General features: G+C 46.4%; 1 protein-coding gene and 1 long non-coding RNA gene across 7 annotated transcripts in view; one reads left to right on the plus strand and one right to left on the minus strand.

Moving 5' to 3' along the window:
• The window catches only part of LOC107143009, a 15,649-nt gene continuing 1,207 nt past the window's right edge, over window positions 1–14,442 (minus strand). For 3 of the 6 annotated variants that reach the window (XR_007347297.1, XR_007347295.1, XR_007347293.1), the window contains 2 exons: window positions 9,811–14,281; window positions 6,277–8,559 (listed from right to left, as the gene is read on the minus strand). This is a non-coding gene — a long non-coding RNA (uncharacterized LOC107143009). Of the gene's footprint in view, window positions 709–6,276; window positions 8,560–9,810; window positions 14,282–14,442 lie in introns of those variants that run through there. The other 3 variants (XR_007347298.1, XR_007347296.1, XR_007347294.1) reach the window with 3 other exon arrangements.
• Spatc1 (spermatogenesis and centriole associated 1) overlaps window positions 9,797–14,442 on the plus strand; it is a 20,094-nt gene continuing 15,448 nt past the window's right edge. Inside the window, exon 1 of the mRNA XM_048802331.1 lies at window positions 9,797–10,001. Within this exon, the coding sequence (XP_048658288.1) occupies window positions 9,797–10,001 (205 nt within the window). The remainder of the gene's footprint in view (window positions 10,002–14,442) is intronic.

A 14,442-nucleotide genomic window follows, 5' to 3' on the forward strand; every position in this document is an offset into this window, starting at 1 on the left:
TATACCCTCCCCCCAAAAAAGAAAGAAAATATGAAAGATTTACTATGAAAAGACCCTCTTCTGCTGGGCACAGTGCCCCACACTTGTAATACCAATGACTCATTCGTAAAGCTGTCCCAGCCCAAGTACTAAATGCAGTCCCTGGAGCCTGGGAAGTCTTTAGTGAGGGCAGAGGAAAGTGGCAGATGACAGAAGGCCCTAGTTTAAGGAGTCTGAGGAGCTTTTATATCCAGTTCAGCCTTCCACTGAATGTGCAGGGTTGGGAGTGTAAGGTCACTACAGGTTGGACAGACTCACCTATGGAGCAGGGATAAATGACACCTACTCTTGGTTTGTCTTCAGGGTCAGATATAAGTTATCAGTGCTGAATGAACACCTGGTTATAATTAATGGACCTTCAAGACCCAGGCTCTTCACTTGCCTCCCCAGGACTGTAGAGGAAGAACTGCTGATTTTTGTTTTTGGGTTTTTTTTGGTGATGGGGATTAGAACCCAGGGCCTTATGCATGCAAGGCAAGCACTCTACCAACTGAGCTATATCCCCAGCCCAGAAGAACTACTTTAATGTAAAAAGGTTCAAAGCCTATACTCACTCATTCTGATCAGATCACCAAGTTGAATCCCAGATATAGGGATTGGGCTGGGGATGAAGCTCTGTAGTAGAGTGCTTGACTACCATGCACAAGGCCCCTGGTTCAATCTCCAATACTGCACAAAGAAGAAGAAGAAAAACAAAGAACAGACATCAGGATTGGCACAGGATCAAAAGGCATGGAAGTTCCTAATGAAAATTGCTTTGGAAAGGTCTATTCTGATTCAACTGTGCTAAGGGTTAGGGAAAGGGAAAACTCACTCAGGATCAGGCTGTACCTGAGATAGCCCTGCCAATTCTGCCCCTGGCTATGGGGGCCAGGAGGGGAGTGATCACAGTACCAGGTCAGGCCCAGTGTCCCAGCATTAGAGGCACAGACTCGGGGTGGGGCAGGCTCATGTGGTGCATGGGACATAGGGTGTCAGGGATAGTATACAGGGAGGAACTGGCATCCATAAAGTTATAAAGTCCAAGAGGCCTGGACTTCACCCTGAAACAGAGGAGGCAAGGGAAGTGGGCAGAGCCAAGCAGTGTCCATGCATTTGCCAAGATTCACCAAGAGCCTTTGGATAGGCTGATAATAGGCTTGAGGGACCTAACCAAGGCTACTCTCTTGCAGCCTTAGGACTCACCAATCATATAATTTTTTGAATCAGAGGAGTTCCTTTCTCTACTCAAAAGCCCCCAAGCCCTTCCATTTCCCTGGGTGTAAAAATTCATAGCTCTTATCCCAGCCTACAGACCCCTACTCCAACTTCTCTGACTTGCTCCTCCCCTTTCCCCACGATTCCCCTCCATCTCATGGGCCTCCTTGATGGTCTCAAAAACACACCAAGCCTGCTCACAAGCCCCAGGGCCTTTCCACTGTTGTCCCCTCTATTCAGAAAGGTTGGGGTTTTTTCTCAGTTCTCTGTATCTTCTTTCAGGTCTCCTTCAAAAGCATTGCCTTGACAGGGAGGCCTTCCCAATAACTTTAAACAAACAACATTCTCCCTTCTTGCTTCCCTCATTCCCAGTTTAACCCTCCTCATGCTACCTCCCTCAACACCAACATTTTTCTTAATTTTTAAAAAAAATATTTAATTTTTTAGTTGTAATTGGACACGATACCTTTGTTTTGTTTATTTACTTTTACGAGGTGCTGAGGATCAAACCCACGTACTAAGCACATGCTAAGCGAGTGATCTACCATTAAGCTACAACCCCCCAGCCCCAATACCAACATTTATCAACCTTTTATCTGTCCATTGCCCGTCTTCCAACTTGAATGTTGGCTCCATGTCAGCAGGCCTTTGCTGTTATTTTTTTGTGTTTTGGTATCGGGGATTGAACTCAGAAGCATTCAAACACTGACCACATCCCTAGCCCTATTTTGTATTTTATTTACAGACAGGGTCTCACTGGGTTGCTTTTGCTGAGGCTGGCTTTGAACTGGAAATCCTCCTGCCTCAGCCTCCCAAGCCACTGAAATTACAGTTGTGTGCCCCAGCTTGCTGTGTTCTTTGTACCAATAAGGGATGGATCCTGCTGTATAGAAATAACCAAACACACAGTCCTCAGTGGCCACAAGACAACATTGCTGCCCCATGCTCCACAGGAATAAGCTGAGGTATCATTTAGTCATAAGTCACCAGAACAGGTACCCTAGTTCAGGCCTGTTAGATCCCAGGCCCACCTAACCACTATGCCTTTTTCTCTGTCCACAACCCAGATCTTGTGAGCATCTCCCAGGCAGGAAATGCCTGGATGTATTGGAAAGTTCCCGGCAATATAAACAGAGAGATAGAGAGAGACAGAGACAGAGACAGAGAGAGAGAGACAGAGAGAGAGAGAGAGAGACAGAGAGAGAGAGAGAGAGACAGAGAGAGATAGAGCGCACACGGAGACTCACTCCCACATTCCTTGCTGTTCCCTCCTTGCTCTGTCCTCCAGGACCCACAATGTGCCTTGGGCTTAGCAGGCTTCCAAATCTACTGGTTGATGGGGAAATGTGCTTAACTTTACTCTGTGCCAGATAGTACCCCAATTGTTGTACGTGCATTACTTTACCTGATACATGACCATATGAGGAAAGAGAGAATTAAAGGCCAGGGCTGGAGTGACATGGCTCTGAGATTAGGGTTTTGGAGTATCCTATGGATCAAATGTGTAGCTCTAAAATTCATATATTGAAATCTTTACCCCCTCTTTTACTCAGCTTTTTCACTGGTGTGACCAAAAACCTGACAAGAACAATTAGAGGAGAGAAAGTTCATTTGGGGGGCTCACGGTTTCAGAGGTCTTAATCCATGGATAGCCAGCTCCATTGCTCTAGGCCCAAAGTGAGGCAGAACATCATGGCAGAAGAGTGTGGAGGAGGAAAATTTCTCAAAACATTACACAAGGAAGCAGAGTCTTCTTACCAGTGACAAATATATATCCTAAAGGCATACCTAATGACCCACCTCCTCCAGCCACACCCTACCTGCCTATAGTTACCATCCAGTTAATCCCTGTCAGAGGATCAGGTTAAGTCTCTCATAACCCAATCATTTTACCTCTGGACTTTCTTGCATTGTTTCACACATGAACTGCTGGGGGACACCTCACATCTAAACCGTAATACCCCAGTGTTATGGTATAGGAAGTAGGACCTTTAGGAAGTAATCAGGTGAAGAGTAGAGCCCTCATGAATGGGATTAGTGTCCTTTTTAGAAGACACCAGAAAGTTTGCTTCCTCCCTCTCTTTAAGCTCCACCATGTGAGAACACAAGAGCATGCAGCCATCTGTACACCAGCAGCAGGCCCTCACCAGACACCAGATCTGTTGGCACCTTGACCTTGGGCTTTTCAGTTTCCAAAACTGTGATAAATAGAGGTCTGTTGTTTAAGTTGCCTATTCTTTAGTCCTTTGTTATAGGTCTGAACTGAGACAAAGTCTGAGGGTATAGAACCCCAACCACACCTCTAGCAGGGTATGACATCATCCTAGTGTCCCCTCACAGAGCCTCCATGCTACCCTTCGTGGTTTTCAACTCTAACTTAGATGCTAGTCTCCGAGCTCTGCCCCTCCTTGCTGCCCTTCAAACACTGCTTTATAAAAAGCAGGGCTGGGGATGTAGCTCAGTGGGAAAGAGCTTGCCTACCATGTGTCAGGCCATGGGTTCTACCCCCAGTACTGGGGGTGGGGGGAAGGCAAGGAGCCAACAACACAGGGAAGTTACCCAGGTTCCAAAGCCTGACAGAGCCCTCCTGTCTCTGTCTTGGCATTAGTTCCTGATCCTTTAGGAGCATAAATGGTTGAACCTGGGGTTGATGACCAAGGTCATACTCCCAGAAGTCTCTGTTTCTAGCCAAGCCCTCATAAACCTTTCCTCTGAGGCCCCTCTTCCCAGTCCTAGCTGGCAGGGTCTCAGGTAGACAAGCAGATGCCCTCAACTCCTGGGAGCAATCTGCCTTCCCAAGCCCTATAGACTCATCAAGAGGAAAATGGAGCCAGGTGTGGTGGCAAACACCTGTGATCCCAACAGCTCAGGAAGCTGAGACAGGAAGGAAGACTGAGTTCAAAACCAGGCTGAGCAATGGCAAGGCACTTAGCAACTCAGTGAGACCCTGTCTCTAAATAAAATACAAAATAGGGCTGGGGATGTGCCTCAGTGGTCGAGTGCCCCTGAGTTCATTCCCCAGTATAACCCCCCCCCAAAAAAAAGAGAAACGCAGAGACTTGTCCTCAGACACTCAGAAGGCCAGTTAGCATCTTGCCTGTTCTTATAGTCAACATAATTTTTCAGCTTTTGTGGTGGAATTCTTTCAGAAAAAATAAAACAGGTTGAATGACAGTACATTTGTACACTTATTGAATATTTACTTTGTACCAAGACCTGTGCTGGGCTCTGGAACACAGAGGAAGATATGATGTGGGGCTGGGGCTGTAGCTCAGTGATAGAGCATTTGCCTGGCATGTGTGAGGCACTGGGTTCAATCCTCAGCATCACATACAAATAAATAAATTAAATAAAGGTCCATTTACAACTAAAAAAATATTTTAAAAAAAGATATGATGTGGCCTTCATCCTCCTGGAATGTCACTGAATCTCTCCTCCAGGCAGAGTCTAGGTCCAATAGATCATGTCAAAATTATGTTCTCACCAGTTGTGGTGGTGCACACCTGTAATCCCAGCAGCTCAGGAGGCTGAGGCAGGAGGACTGTAGGTTCAAAGCCATCCTCAGCGATTTAGTGAGGCTGTAAGCAATCTAGTAAGACCCTGTCTCTAAATGAACTATAAAAAAGGACTGGGGATATTGCTCAGTGTTTAAGCACCCTTGGGTTCAATCCCCAATACCAAAAAACAAAACAAAACAAAAAATTATATTCTCTATTGGAGCTGTGCAGCAAAAGAGGACAACTAGAATCAAGAAGATGCTGCCTGCATCAAGTACTGACCTTGACGGTTGGGAAAACCTGGTTTTGTCCTTCTGTCCTTACCTGTTGCATGAGGCACTCTGCCTCATGGGTTGTTAGGATGGTGAAAACAGTGCCTTTGCATATAACAAGCACTCAGTAAATGTCAGCCATTGCTTTTTCATTATCTGAAGTATAAGTGAGGGGGTAGAAAGGAGTTGCCCAGATGTCCAGGACAACACTGGCAGTCAAGGGCCAGCTACATCTGTGGGAGTCCAGACTGGACAAATCCCTCTCCTTGTCAGCAACCAAGACGAAGCAAAGATCCTTCTGAAGGCCTTGCCAACTTGGAAGGCTGAGATGAATTAAAAAATTAAAAAAAAAAAAAAAGCAAATTTGAATGGGGACAAACTGCAAAAACCAATGACCCAAGACCAGAATAAGTAGATCTGACTCAGTATAAGCAAGTGGGACAATACTGAGGTTTGTTAGTAGAAAGTTACTAAGGAAACTGTGAGGAATGTAAACCCTGAGTGGATCCTTGGAGGTTCCTATCACTCCTACAAATTCAACCTCCCTGTACTCAAGGGAAGTCCTGGCCCAGCTAGGTGCAGTAGCACATTCCTATAATCTCAGCAACTTGGGAGACTGAGGCACAAGGATCACAACTTCAAGGCCAGCCTCAGAAACTTAGCAAGACCCTCAGCAACTTAGCAAAACCCTGTCTCAAAATAAAAATAAAAAGGACTAGGGATGTAGCTCTATAGTGGTAAAGCACCCCTGAGTTTAATCCCCAGAACCTCCCTGCCCCTGCCTCCCCAAAAAGAACCCCGGTTCGTTCCCAAGTGACTCTGTCCAAATGCCTACATGAGCTAGACTGAAGACAGAACAGGGAAGTCCAGTACCTCCCACTCCCCAGACTCTCACCCTAAAATGTATTATCCAAATGGATGTGGATAAACTTTGGGATGACTCCCTCACTCTTTAAACTTTTGCTGTTCCCTATCACAAATCAGACCCATAGATTAGGATACAAAAGGATATACCATAATAAAATTAATGACAAGAAAACTGGAATAAAGAGCAAATAAGATTAGAGAGAGGGGCTGGAGTTGTGGCTGAGGGGTAGAGCACTAGCCTAGCATGGGCGAGGCCCTGGATTCAATCCTCAGCACATAAAAATAAATAAATAAAGGCTGGGATTGTGGCTCAGAAGGAGAGCGCTCGCCTTGCATGCGTGAGGCACTGGGTTCAATCCTCAGCCTCACATAAGAATAAAATAAAGATACTGTATCCACCTATAACTAAAAAAATAAATTAAAAAAAAATAATAATTAATTAAAGATATTGTGTCCAACTACAACTAAAAAATAAATATTAAAACAAAAGAGTAGAGAGCAGATAAATGTGAGACACGACAGGAGGTTGTAACTGAACATTTTGGGGGGAGTCTGGGAGTTTTTGGAGGACCTCCATTATACACTGCGACTCAGAAGAGGCTGGGGAAGGTAGAGGCATGGAGGCCAGGTAGAAGCCCCCACAGTCTTCCCTGGCACCAGGCTGCTAGAAAGGAAAGGTATGCTAAAGGAAGAATCTGCAACAGTTCTCTCCACATTCCCTTTAGCACAACCAAACCCCTGGGAAGGGTTGTGTGTGCCCCCATCTCTACCTTACCTTCCCACTAGCTTGCCAGACTTGTTGATCTGGAGTTGGCCAAATCACTCTGCCCAGACAGCACGAATGACTTCCAAGTCACCAGGGCAGATGCACTTTTCAGTCTCCTCTCATCTGGCCTCCCAGAGCTTTAGATAGTATTGCTGCTTCATAACCCTGAAATAACCCCTGTGCGCGGCTTCCTCAGCCAGCTCTTCAGGTCCTCTGCCCACTTCATGGGCTTTTCCACCCTATGGGCTTTGCAGGCACTTGGGCCTAAGACCTGTTCTCTCTGCTTCATTACTGATTCATGTGACCTCATCCCCTTGCAAATCTTCAGCTGCATCTAGAAGTTGATAACTTCAAAATGTATCTTTCCAGCCACACAGCAGGTTCTACTCTGAGAACCTGGTGCACAGATCCCCAGCTCCTTCTCTGATCTCCATGATCAAACTTGACTCAGGATCTCTGCTCTGAACTTGGTCTTCCCCACTGCTGGGTTGGTATAACCAGTGTCTCCACTGCCCTTGCCAGTAGCTATAAGGCTATCCCTGCCTTCGCCCTCACCATCCCCAATTCCATTCCATCTAGTACCACTGTCCCTCTGCCTTGCCATTCTCTCATCTCCATTGTGGCACCAATTGCATTTAGACTGCTCTCATCACGTGCCTGGAGGACTGCAGTGGCATATCACTCCGCAGCTCTTTCCCTCCAGTCCATCCCCACACCCGCTTCCTTAAAACCCTTCCAGGATTTCTCAAGGCACTCAGGATGCAGATCAGCATCAGTCCTGTGGTGAGCTGCACTCCACCCTTCTCTGGCACATATGTCCTCTCTCCTTTGGCAGAGCACCCCCTAGGCCTCGCACAGGCTCTTCCCTCTGCTGGAAAGCTCTTCCCACACTGATATTCTCCCTCACCGCATCTCAACTGTCACCTCCTCAGGGAAGGCTGCCCTCATACAACTGCATCCAACTCACCCACTGTTCCCCCTCTGAGCACCAGTGCCACCTTTAGCAGCATTCATCACAAAGGTGACTCTACACCCACATGTGTTCATTGTGAATGTTCAGTTTATGTTCTGTAAGTTTGATCAGACAAGAACAATGCCTGTGATGACTGGCACTGATCCCAATTCCTAACACAACTGGTGATATACATGTTTTTGGAGGGAAAAAACACTGCTACAAAAAAAAAAAAAAAGATGGTGTATCAATCAGAATCCTTTTATTTTAGGACATTTATTTTAATTGGTCCATGCAATAGTGGAGGTTGGAAAGTCCAAAATCTGTAGGGCAGACTGGAAACATCTCAAGATAGAACTCTTTTTTTTTAGTTGTAGATAGACACAATATCTTTATTTGTTTTTATTTAGTTTTTTTAATGTGGTGCTGAGGATTGAACCCAGTACCTCACACACACACGAGGCAATTGCTCCACCACTGAGCTACAACCCCAGCCCAAGATAGAACTCTTTATTTCTGGGCTTAAAACTTTTGCTTTTAAGTCCTTCAACTGATTGGACGAGGTCCACCCATACAATTGAAAGTAACCTTTACTTAAAGCTAACATTTTGTAGATGTTAATGACATCTGCAAAACACCTTTATAACATGTCTAAACTAGCATTTGACTAAACACCTGAGCACACAGCCTACCCAAACTGACACTCATGAAACCATTATAAACTGTATCAGCCTAAGGAGAAGCCAATTTTCATGACCAGAGATACTCTATCAAGTTAGAAAGAAGGAAAAGAATGCCTGGGGTCAGAGAGACTCAGCTGGAATTACACTCAGGAGTGTCAGAGTACGGGGTAGGCCCCCCCCCCCCATTGTGAGGTTCAGGTAGAATGCTCAACTCACTTCATCTCCCACTTCTTCACTTCCACGACGTTCCAGGAGCCTGCTCACTGGCCTGTGCCTGTACCTCTTCCTGCCCCATGAAGAGGTTTGTCAAAAGACACCCATAGAGCCAGTGGAGATCATGAAGACACACCCTCCCTCAACTCCCAAGGTCAGATTCGTGGAGCTCTCTGTAGATAGTTCTAAGAGAAGGGATAGCTATAAGGAGGGCTCAGAGTCCTGAGTTCTTGAAACCAGGTAAGTAATACTGTTCTGTTCTGTTTTGTTTTTGGGGGGTTGGGTAGCACCAATTGAACTGAGGGGCTCTTAACCACTGAGTCACATCCCAGCCCTTTTTTGTATTTTATTTAGCGACAGAGTCTCACTGAGTCGCTTAAGGCCTCACTAAATTGCTGAAGCTGGCTTTAAACTCATGATCCTCCTGCCTCAGCCTCCTGAGCCTCTGGGATTACAGGCATGTGCACTGCGTTTAGGGGTCTTGGGTTCTTAAACAACTAAAGTCAGGAAAATTCAAGGAGCTGGGGAGCAGAGAGTCAGATGTGGAGGAATTACCTCCAGGGATTTGGGATAAGAGTCCAGAAATGGAAACACCAAGCTGTAGGGAGCCAGTTACTTGGATGAGGGAGCCCCTAGGCCAGCATCCAGAGAAGGGTTCTGAGCACCTGGGGACAGAAGAAACTATGGGCCAATGTCCAGGCATCCAAGGCAGAGCATTCTCAGGTAGAGGCTGATGGGCTAAATCCAGGCATGCCCAAGATCATAAAGAAAGGTCATCTGCCCAGGAAGGCAAGGTGATGAGTTTTCATTTTACATTCATTGGTTATCTACCTACACTAAGCTGGGCCCTTTGCTGGATGCTGGGGACTCCAGAGGAGTGGCACAATCCCTGTTCACACCATAAAGCCAGTAAATATAGCATTAAGGAGCTAACAGCACAGAAGCAGGGCAGGTGCTATGATACAGGACACATCTGCTGGGGAAGCCCAGCAGGCAGCAATTAGCTTGCAGTGGGGGAAAGAAGGCTTTGCAGAGGAGGCATCTTGAGAGTGAAGCTGCCAAAAAGAAGGAGTCAGGACATTCCAGGTCAAGGTAGGGCCGTTCACAGGCCTGGCAGCATGGAAAGCTGAGCCTGTTAGAGTAGAGGACAGGAGGAGAGCACAACCTCTGACCTCACAATACCCAGGGCCCGCTGGGCCAGCCTTGCAGACTCTGGCACCCTCTTCCAGCCCGGGCAAGGCCCGGGGCCCTGGGCAGCCTCCAGGTGCAGTGCCCTCCTGTGGGCAGCACCCTCCCTGCTGCCCTGGGGCATGTCTCTACTCACCAATTATGAGGGGCTTCGGCATCAGATAGAGAGGCTGGTGCGGGAGAATGAGGAACTGAAGAAGCTTGTGCGGCTCATTCGGGAGAATCAGGAGCTCAAGTCTGCAATCAAGACTCAGGCAGGCGGCCTTAACATCAGTGGGCTCACCAGTGGGCTCGGAGAGATGGCAGCAAGTCCTTCCCAACGCCAGGGTAACTATAAGAGGCCTGGGTCCAAGGACAGTGGGAAGGAAATGGTGAGGCTGCTGAGTGAGGAGAGACTCAGTGTGCTTGGGGTCTCAGGAAACTATGGAGGGAAGGCACAGATAGTAACAAACTTGGGGACATTGGCCCTACTAAGTGAAGGAAGGGAGTGTGAGCACACAGGACCATAGAAATGAAAAGGCAAAACTAGGTCCCCATTCTACTCACTTAAGAGTAGGCATTCCTTCCCTCAACCAAACTTCCAAGCAGCACTGCAAGACATGAATTTCCCAGCTCTGGAATCCAACTGTGCTAGCCTGCTGGGTCCAGTATGTAATGAACCCTCGGCCTGCCCACCCTTGACCCCCAACTCTAGCCCTTAGCCTACCCCAACCCTCATCATTAGCACCCCATTACTCTCCAGTTAGAAATGGCCAGGAAGCACCTAACAACCCACATCTAGAAGCTTTGGAGAGAAAACAGGACTGAAGCCTGAGGTTGGTAACTATTAGCATGGGGCTGGAAATGTACAGAGGAGGGTGAGACAGAAGAACAAGTGAAGAAGTTGCAGGTGTTCACAGAAAAGCAACTGAAGGGATGATCCATGGGCTAGGCCTATGTGGAGACTGTGGTGGGGGTGGCGGGTATTCAGAGGCCAGGAGGCAATAGAGGCCACAGAACTGAGTGTGGTGACATGGAGGAGGGAGAGCTAAAAGAATGGAAAGCTATGAGCAAAAAATGCTTAGCACTGAAGATACCAGAGGGAGAATTTGGTGGTGGTGATGGGGGGTGGCCATAGGAGTCTGTGGCTAACAGCCTGTGTTGGTAGAGGTTACCAAGGTGGAAGCAGATGATAAAACACTGGTGGTTGTTACATTCACTTCCCTCCCTACAATATCCTTCCTGTCCTGGAGGAAGCTGTGTTCCTTCCTGTCCAATGTAGAATTTCCACATGCACTCAGAGCCCACTCACCCGTGCAGTGACCTTTGCTCTGTCCTGGGACTGTACCTTGCCCTCCCTACCTGGCACTCTCCTCTGTTCATCAGCAGACATGAACTCTTCCTCCTTCCCTGAGAGGAGGACTTTGATTTCTGTTCTCTGCCTATTTAAGCCTGTACAATTTGGCAACAGACTCCAAATGCTGCTGTTCTAGAAAGGCTGTGGGTGGCCTCCTAGGTGCCACATCCTTCTCCACCTCTGCATGACATTTGAGACTAATAACCCTCCTCTGAGGCCCTCTTCCTGAGTTCCCAAGCTGGGTCATTCAACCCCCGCCCTGATTCACCTCAATCCCTGTACTTCAGACGCTGCCAGCCTACCCACTGCACAGCTTCAACACTCCACTGGAAGTAAAGATCCCCTCGGAGGATCCTGCAGGCTAAACAAATCCCTAGAACTTGACTCACTCCAAACTAGACACACTTCTGAAAAGCTGGGCAAGTGCATCAAGACACAAAAGCCCTGCAGGTCTGCGGTCACTTCCCTGCAGTCTTACTCCCCTTCCTCCTACCACTGGGTTCCCTGCCATCCAGCTGGAATTTCATTTCTATAGTGACCACCCTACACAGGCCCCTCCTGTTTTAAATTTTGTACCATTAAGGACTATGAGACAACAGACAGGGTGACAAAAATTATATGCTTGGGAGAAGTACATTTAAGAAACCTCAGTTTAAGAAGCTAAACTCTAGTTTCTTACTTCCAGACTAAACAAGTAAGCCTTAGGTTTGATTCTAAAGGGAATCCTTCAGATCTTCCAAGCTTCGGGTTCAGGAAAGGCTTTCTGCAGGAAGGCAACCCAGAAAGAAGCATTCCAGAAGAAAGACCAGCTTGAAAAAAGGCCTGGTGCTAGAGGTTGCAGGAGTAAGAACTAGATGAGTATGGTTAAAGGTCCGACCGTGTAAGCATGCATGGTCTGAGAGTATGTGGTACTTAAGTTTTGTGGTGTGGGTGTATGAGTGACTGAGGTGTACAGGGTGTGAATATGTGCGTGTGTATGAATGTGTGTGGAAAATATGCAGGAGAATGTGACAGAATGTGGTGTGTGAGCTTTCAGAGTATGTTGTGAATGCGTATACGCACAGGGTTATAAGCGTGTATATTTGTGAGCTACTGTATTACAGTGTGGGAATGTATGTGGTGTGGGTGTTCAAGTTCATATATGCCTCATCTCTGATAGTGTGAATGTGTATTGTTTATGGGAATTTATATGGCTGTTCATTTTTGGGAGTATGTGCATGGTATTTTATATGTGTTAGGAACCAGGAAGAGCTGAACAATGCAGTTAGAGAGGTGAGCAGGGGTCAGATCACCAAATACTGTGAATGACATGCTAAAGAGCTTGGACTTTCTCCTAAAGGCAATAAGCAGAAACTTGTGCTTTCTAATGGAGTAATCACATTTGTACTCAGAAAGATCATTCCAGTTGCTATGGAGAAATGGATTCTAGGGAAACAAGACCAAGGCAAGGAGACAGGTTAGACTCGGGCTGTTGCAATCACTTAGGTGGGAGATGATAGCATGAACTTCAAGATGAAGAGAAATCCATTCAAGTTATTAAGAAAACAGAAAACCTAACTGCTTGGATTTGAGGGAGGATAAAAGAGAGCATCCAGAATTTGTTGCTTTCCCAGCTAAGATGACTCGATAATGTATGATGTCACTTGCTGAGAATGCAGAACTTGCCATCCCTAGATCCAGCCAAGACAGATCCTTATAATTGCCTCAGGGCATCTTCCTCTAGCCACTTCCTTACCCTGCCTGGTTCCCAAACCCATTCCCATGATGAACCTTTTTCTTGGGGTCATGAATCTTTTTCTTGATTCGCTTTCATGAACTCAATCTTCAATTCCTCTTTCTGGGTCAACCCTTCTTCTCCCTTGTGCTCTGGTTCAGGATTCTGATTCAACCCCATTCAAGAGTAACAGAGAAGGAAATGCAGCTTGGGAGGTATGAGCAGAGCTTGGACACAGGGACTTTGGGTGTTCAAAAGCATATGGCCCTTTGTACTGTAGGGCCAAACCCAGAAGGGAAGAGAAGTGCAGAATGAGGGTTGGGGCCAGGGAGTCAGCTTTCCCTAAGCTACCACATCCTGGCCCAGCACTCCAGAAAGCACAAGAATTCTAAATTCAAATATGACCTTCTGGGTTGTTAGAAAAGTTTATGTGTCTGAGTAAGAAACCATAACATAATTTAGCTTGAGTGCTTTCAACTACTCCAAATGTGATATGTAGGCTTCCACTTGTGCTCCTGCCCATGGCCCTGAAAATGCTAGAGGTAAACCTTAAAAAAACAAATGCATTTTAAAGGAAAACAATGAGCTGTATTTTTGACAAACTGATTTTATGACATCCACTTGAGACAGTGATAATATGAGCCTGAAGCTCAGAGAAGAGATCAACACAAAAGATTCAAGAGCTGGGCTGGGGCTGTAGCTCAGTAGCAGAGCACTTACCTATCATGTATGAGGCTCTAGGTTCAATCCCCAATACTGCAAAAACAAACAAACAAACAAACAAAAACCCCAAGAGTTGTTGATAATTGAAGCCATAAGAGGGAGTGAGACCACCTGGGAAGAGAGTATACAGCAAGGAGAAACTGAGGGGGCAACCCCTTTTGGATCCCTTCTCATCTTGTGGGAGCTCCATCTCTTTTCTTCTCACTTGAATAAAACCTACTCTTTTATGCTAAAGGAGGCAGCAGGGACTGAATGACTCTGAGGAACAGTCTTGAATAAGGACAGACAGAGATATTGTCAAGGAAGCATTCAGAGAGGCAAAGGAAACTTCAAAAGTTTAATGCCATAGAAGAGACAGCTTCAGAGGGGACCAAGTGTCAACAGGGTAAAAGTCAAGAAGTCAAAAAATAGTAAACAATGACTTGGCATCGTGACCTTGGTTAAAGTCATTTCAACCCCATTATAGTTGGGAAAAAGTCAAACAGAGTGAGGTAAAGAATAAGAAAATGGTGAGAAAAAATGATGGTGGCACTTAAGGAAGTTTGGCTTTGGGGGACAGGGGAGCTGGAAGCTGGGTAGAGAGAGGGTAGCAGCGGGAGAGGGGCATGGGATATAGAGCTCAAGTTGGCAGAGATCTGAAGGAACCAGGAGAGAATGTTTGAAAATACACAAGAACAAAAGGGTATTTTACAGGAGATGCCCTTGACTGAAGGAAGAGCATCTCTTCCACTGTCCTGGAAGAGAAGGAAGGGAAACATCAGTGTAAATGGTGGGAAGGGGAGCGTCAGGAGGTCAGGGACTGTGGGAACTGAGGATTTCTGGCTTCAGTGATCTCTGTAAAAAAAAAAAAAAAAAAGTCATTCTCTAAGACCACTGGTGGGGAAAGTCTGAAATAGAGTGAAGATGAAAAGAGGACTGGGAGGGGAACATGGGAAGTCTGTCTGACTACACAGTGGACTAAATGGCATTAGTTATCTATCAAGTCTACAAAGGCA

This window comes from Marmota marmota, unplaced genomic scaffold (genome assembly GCF_001458135.2).
Source record: "Marmota marmota marmota unplaced genomic scaffold, marMar, whole genome shotgun sequence".
Classification (NCBI taxonomy): Eukaryota; Metazoa; Chordata; class Mammalia; order Rodentia; family Sciuridae; genus Marmota; species Marmota marmota.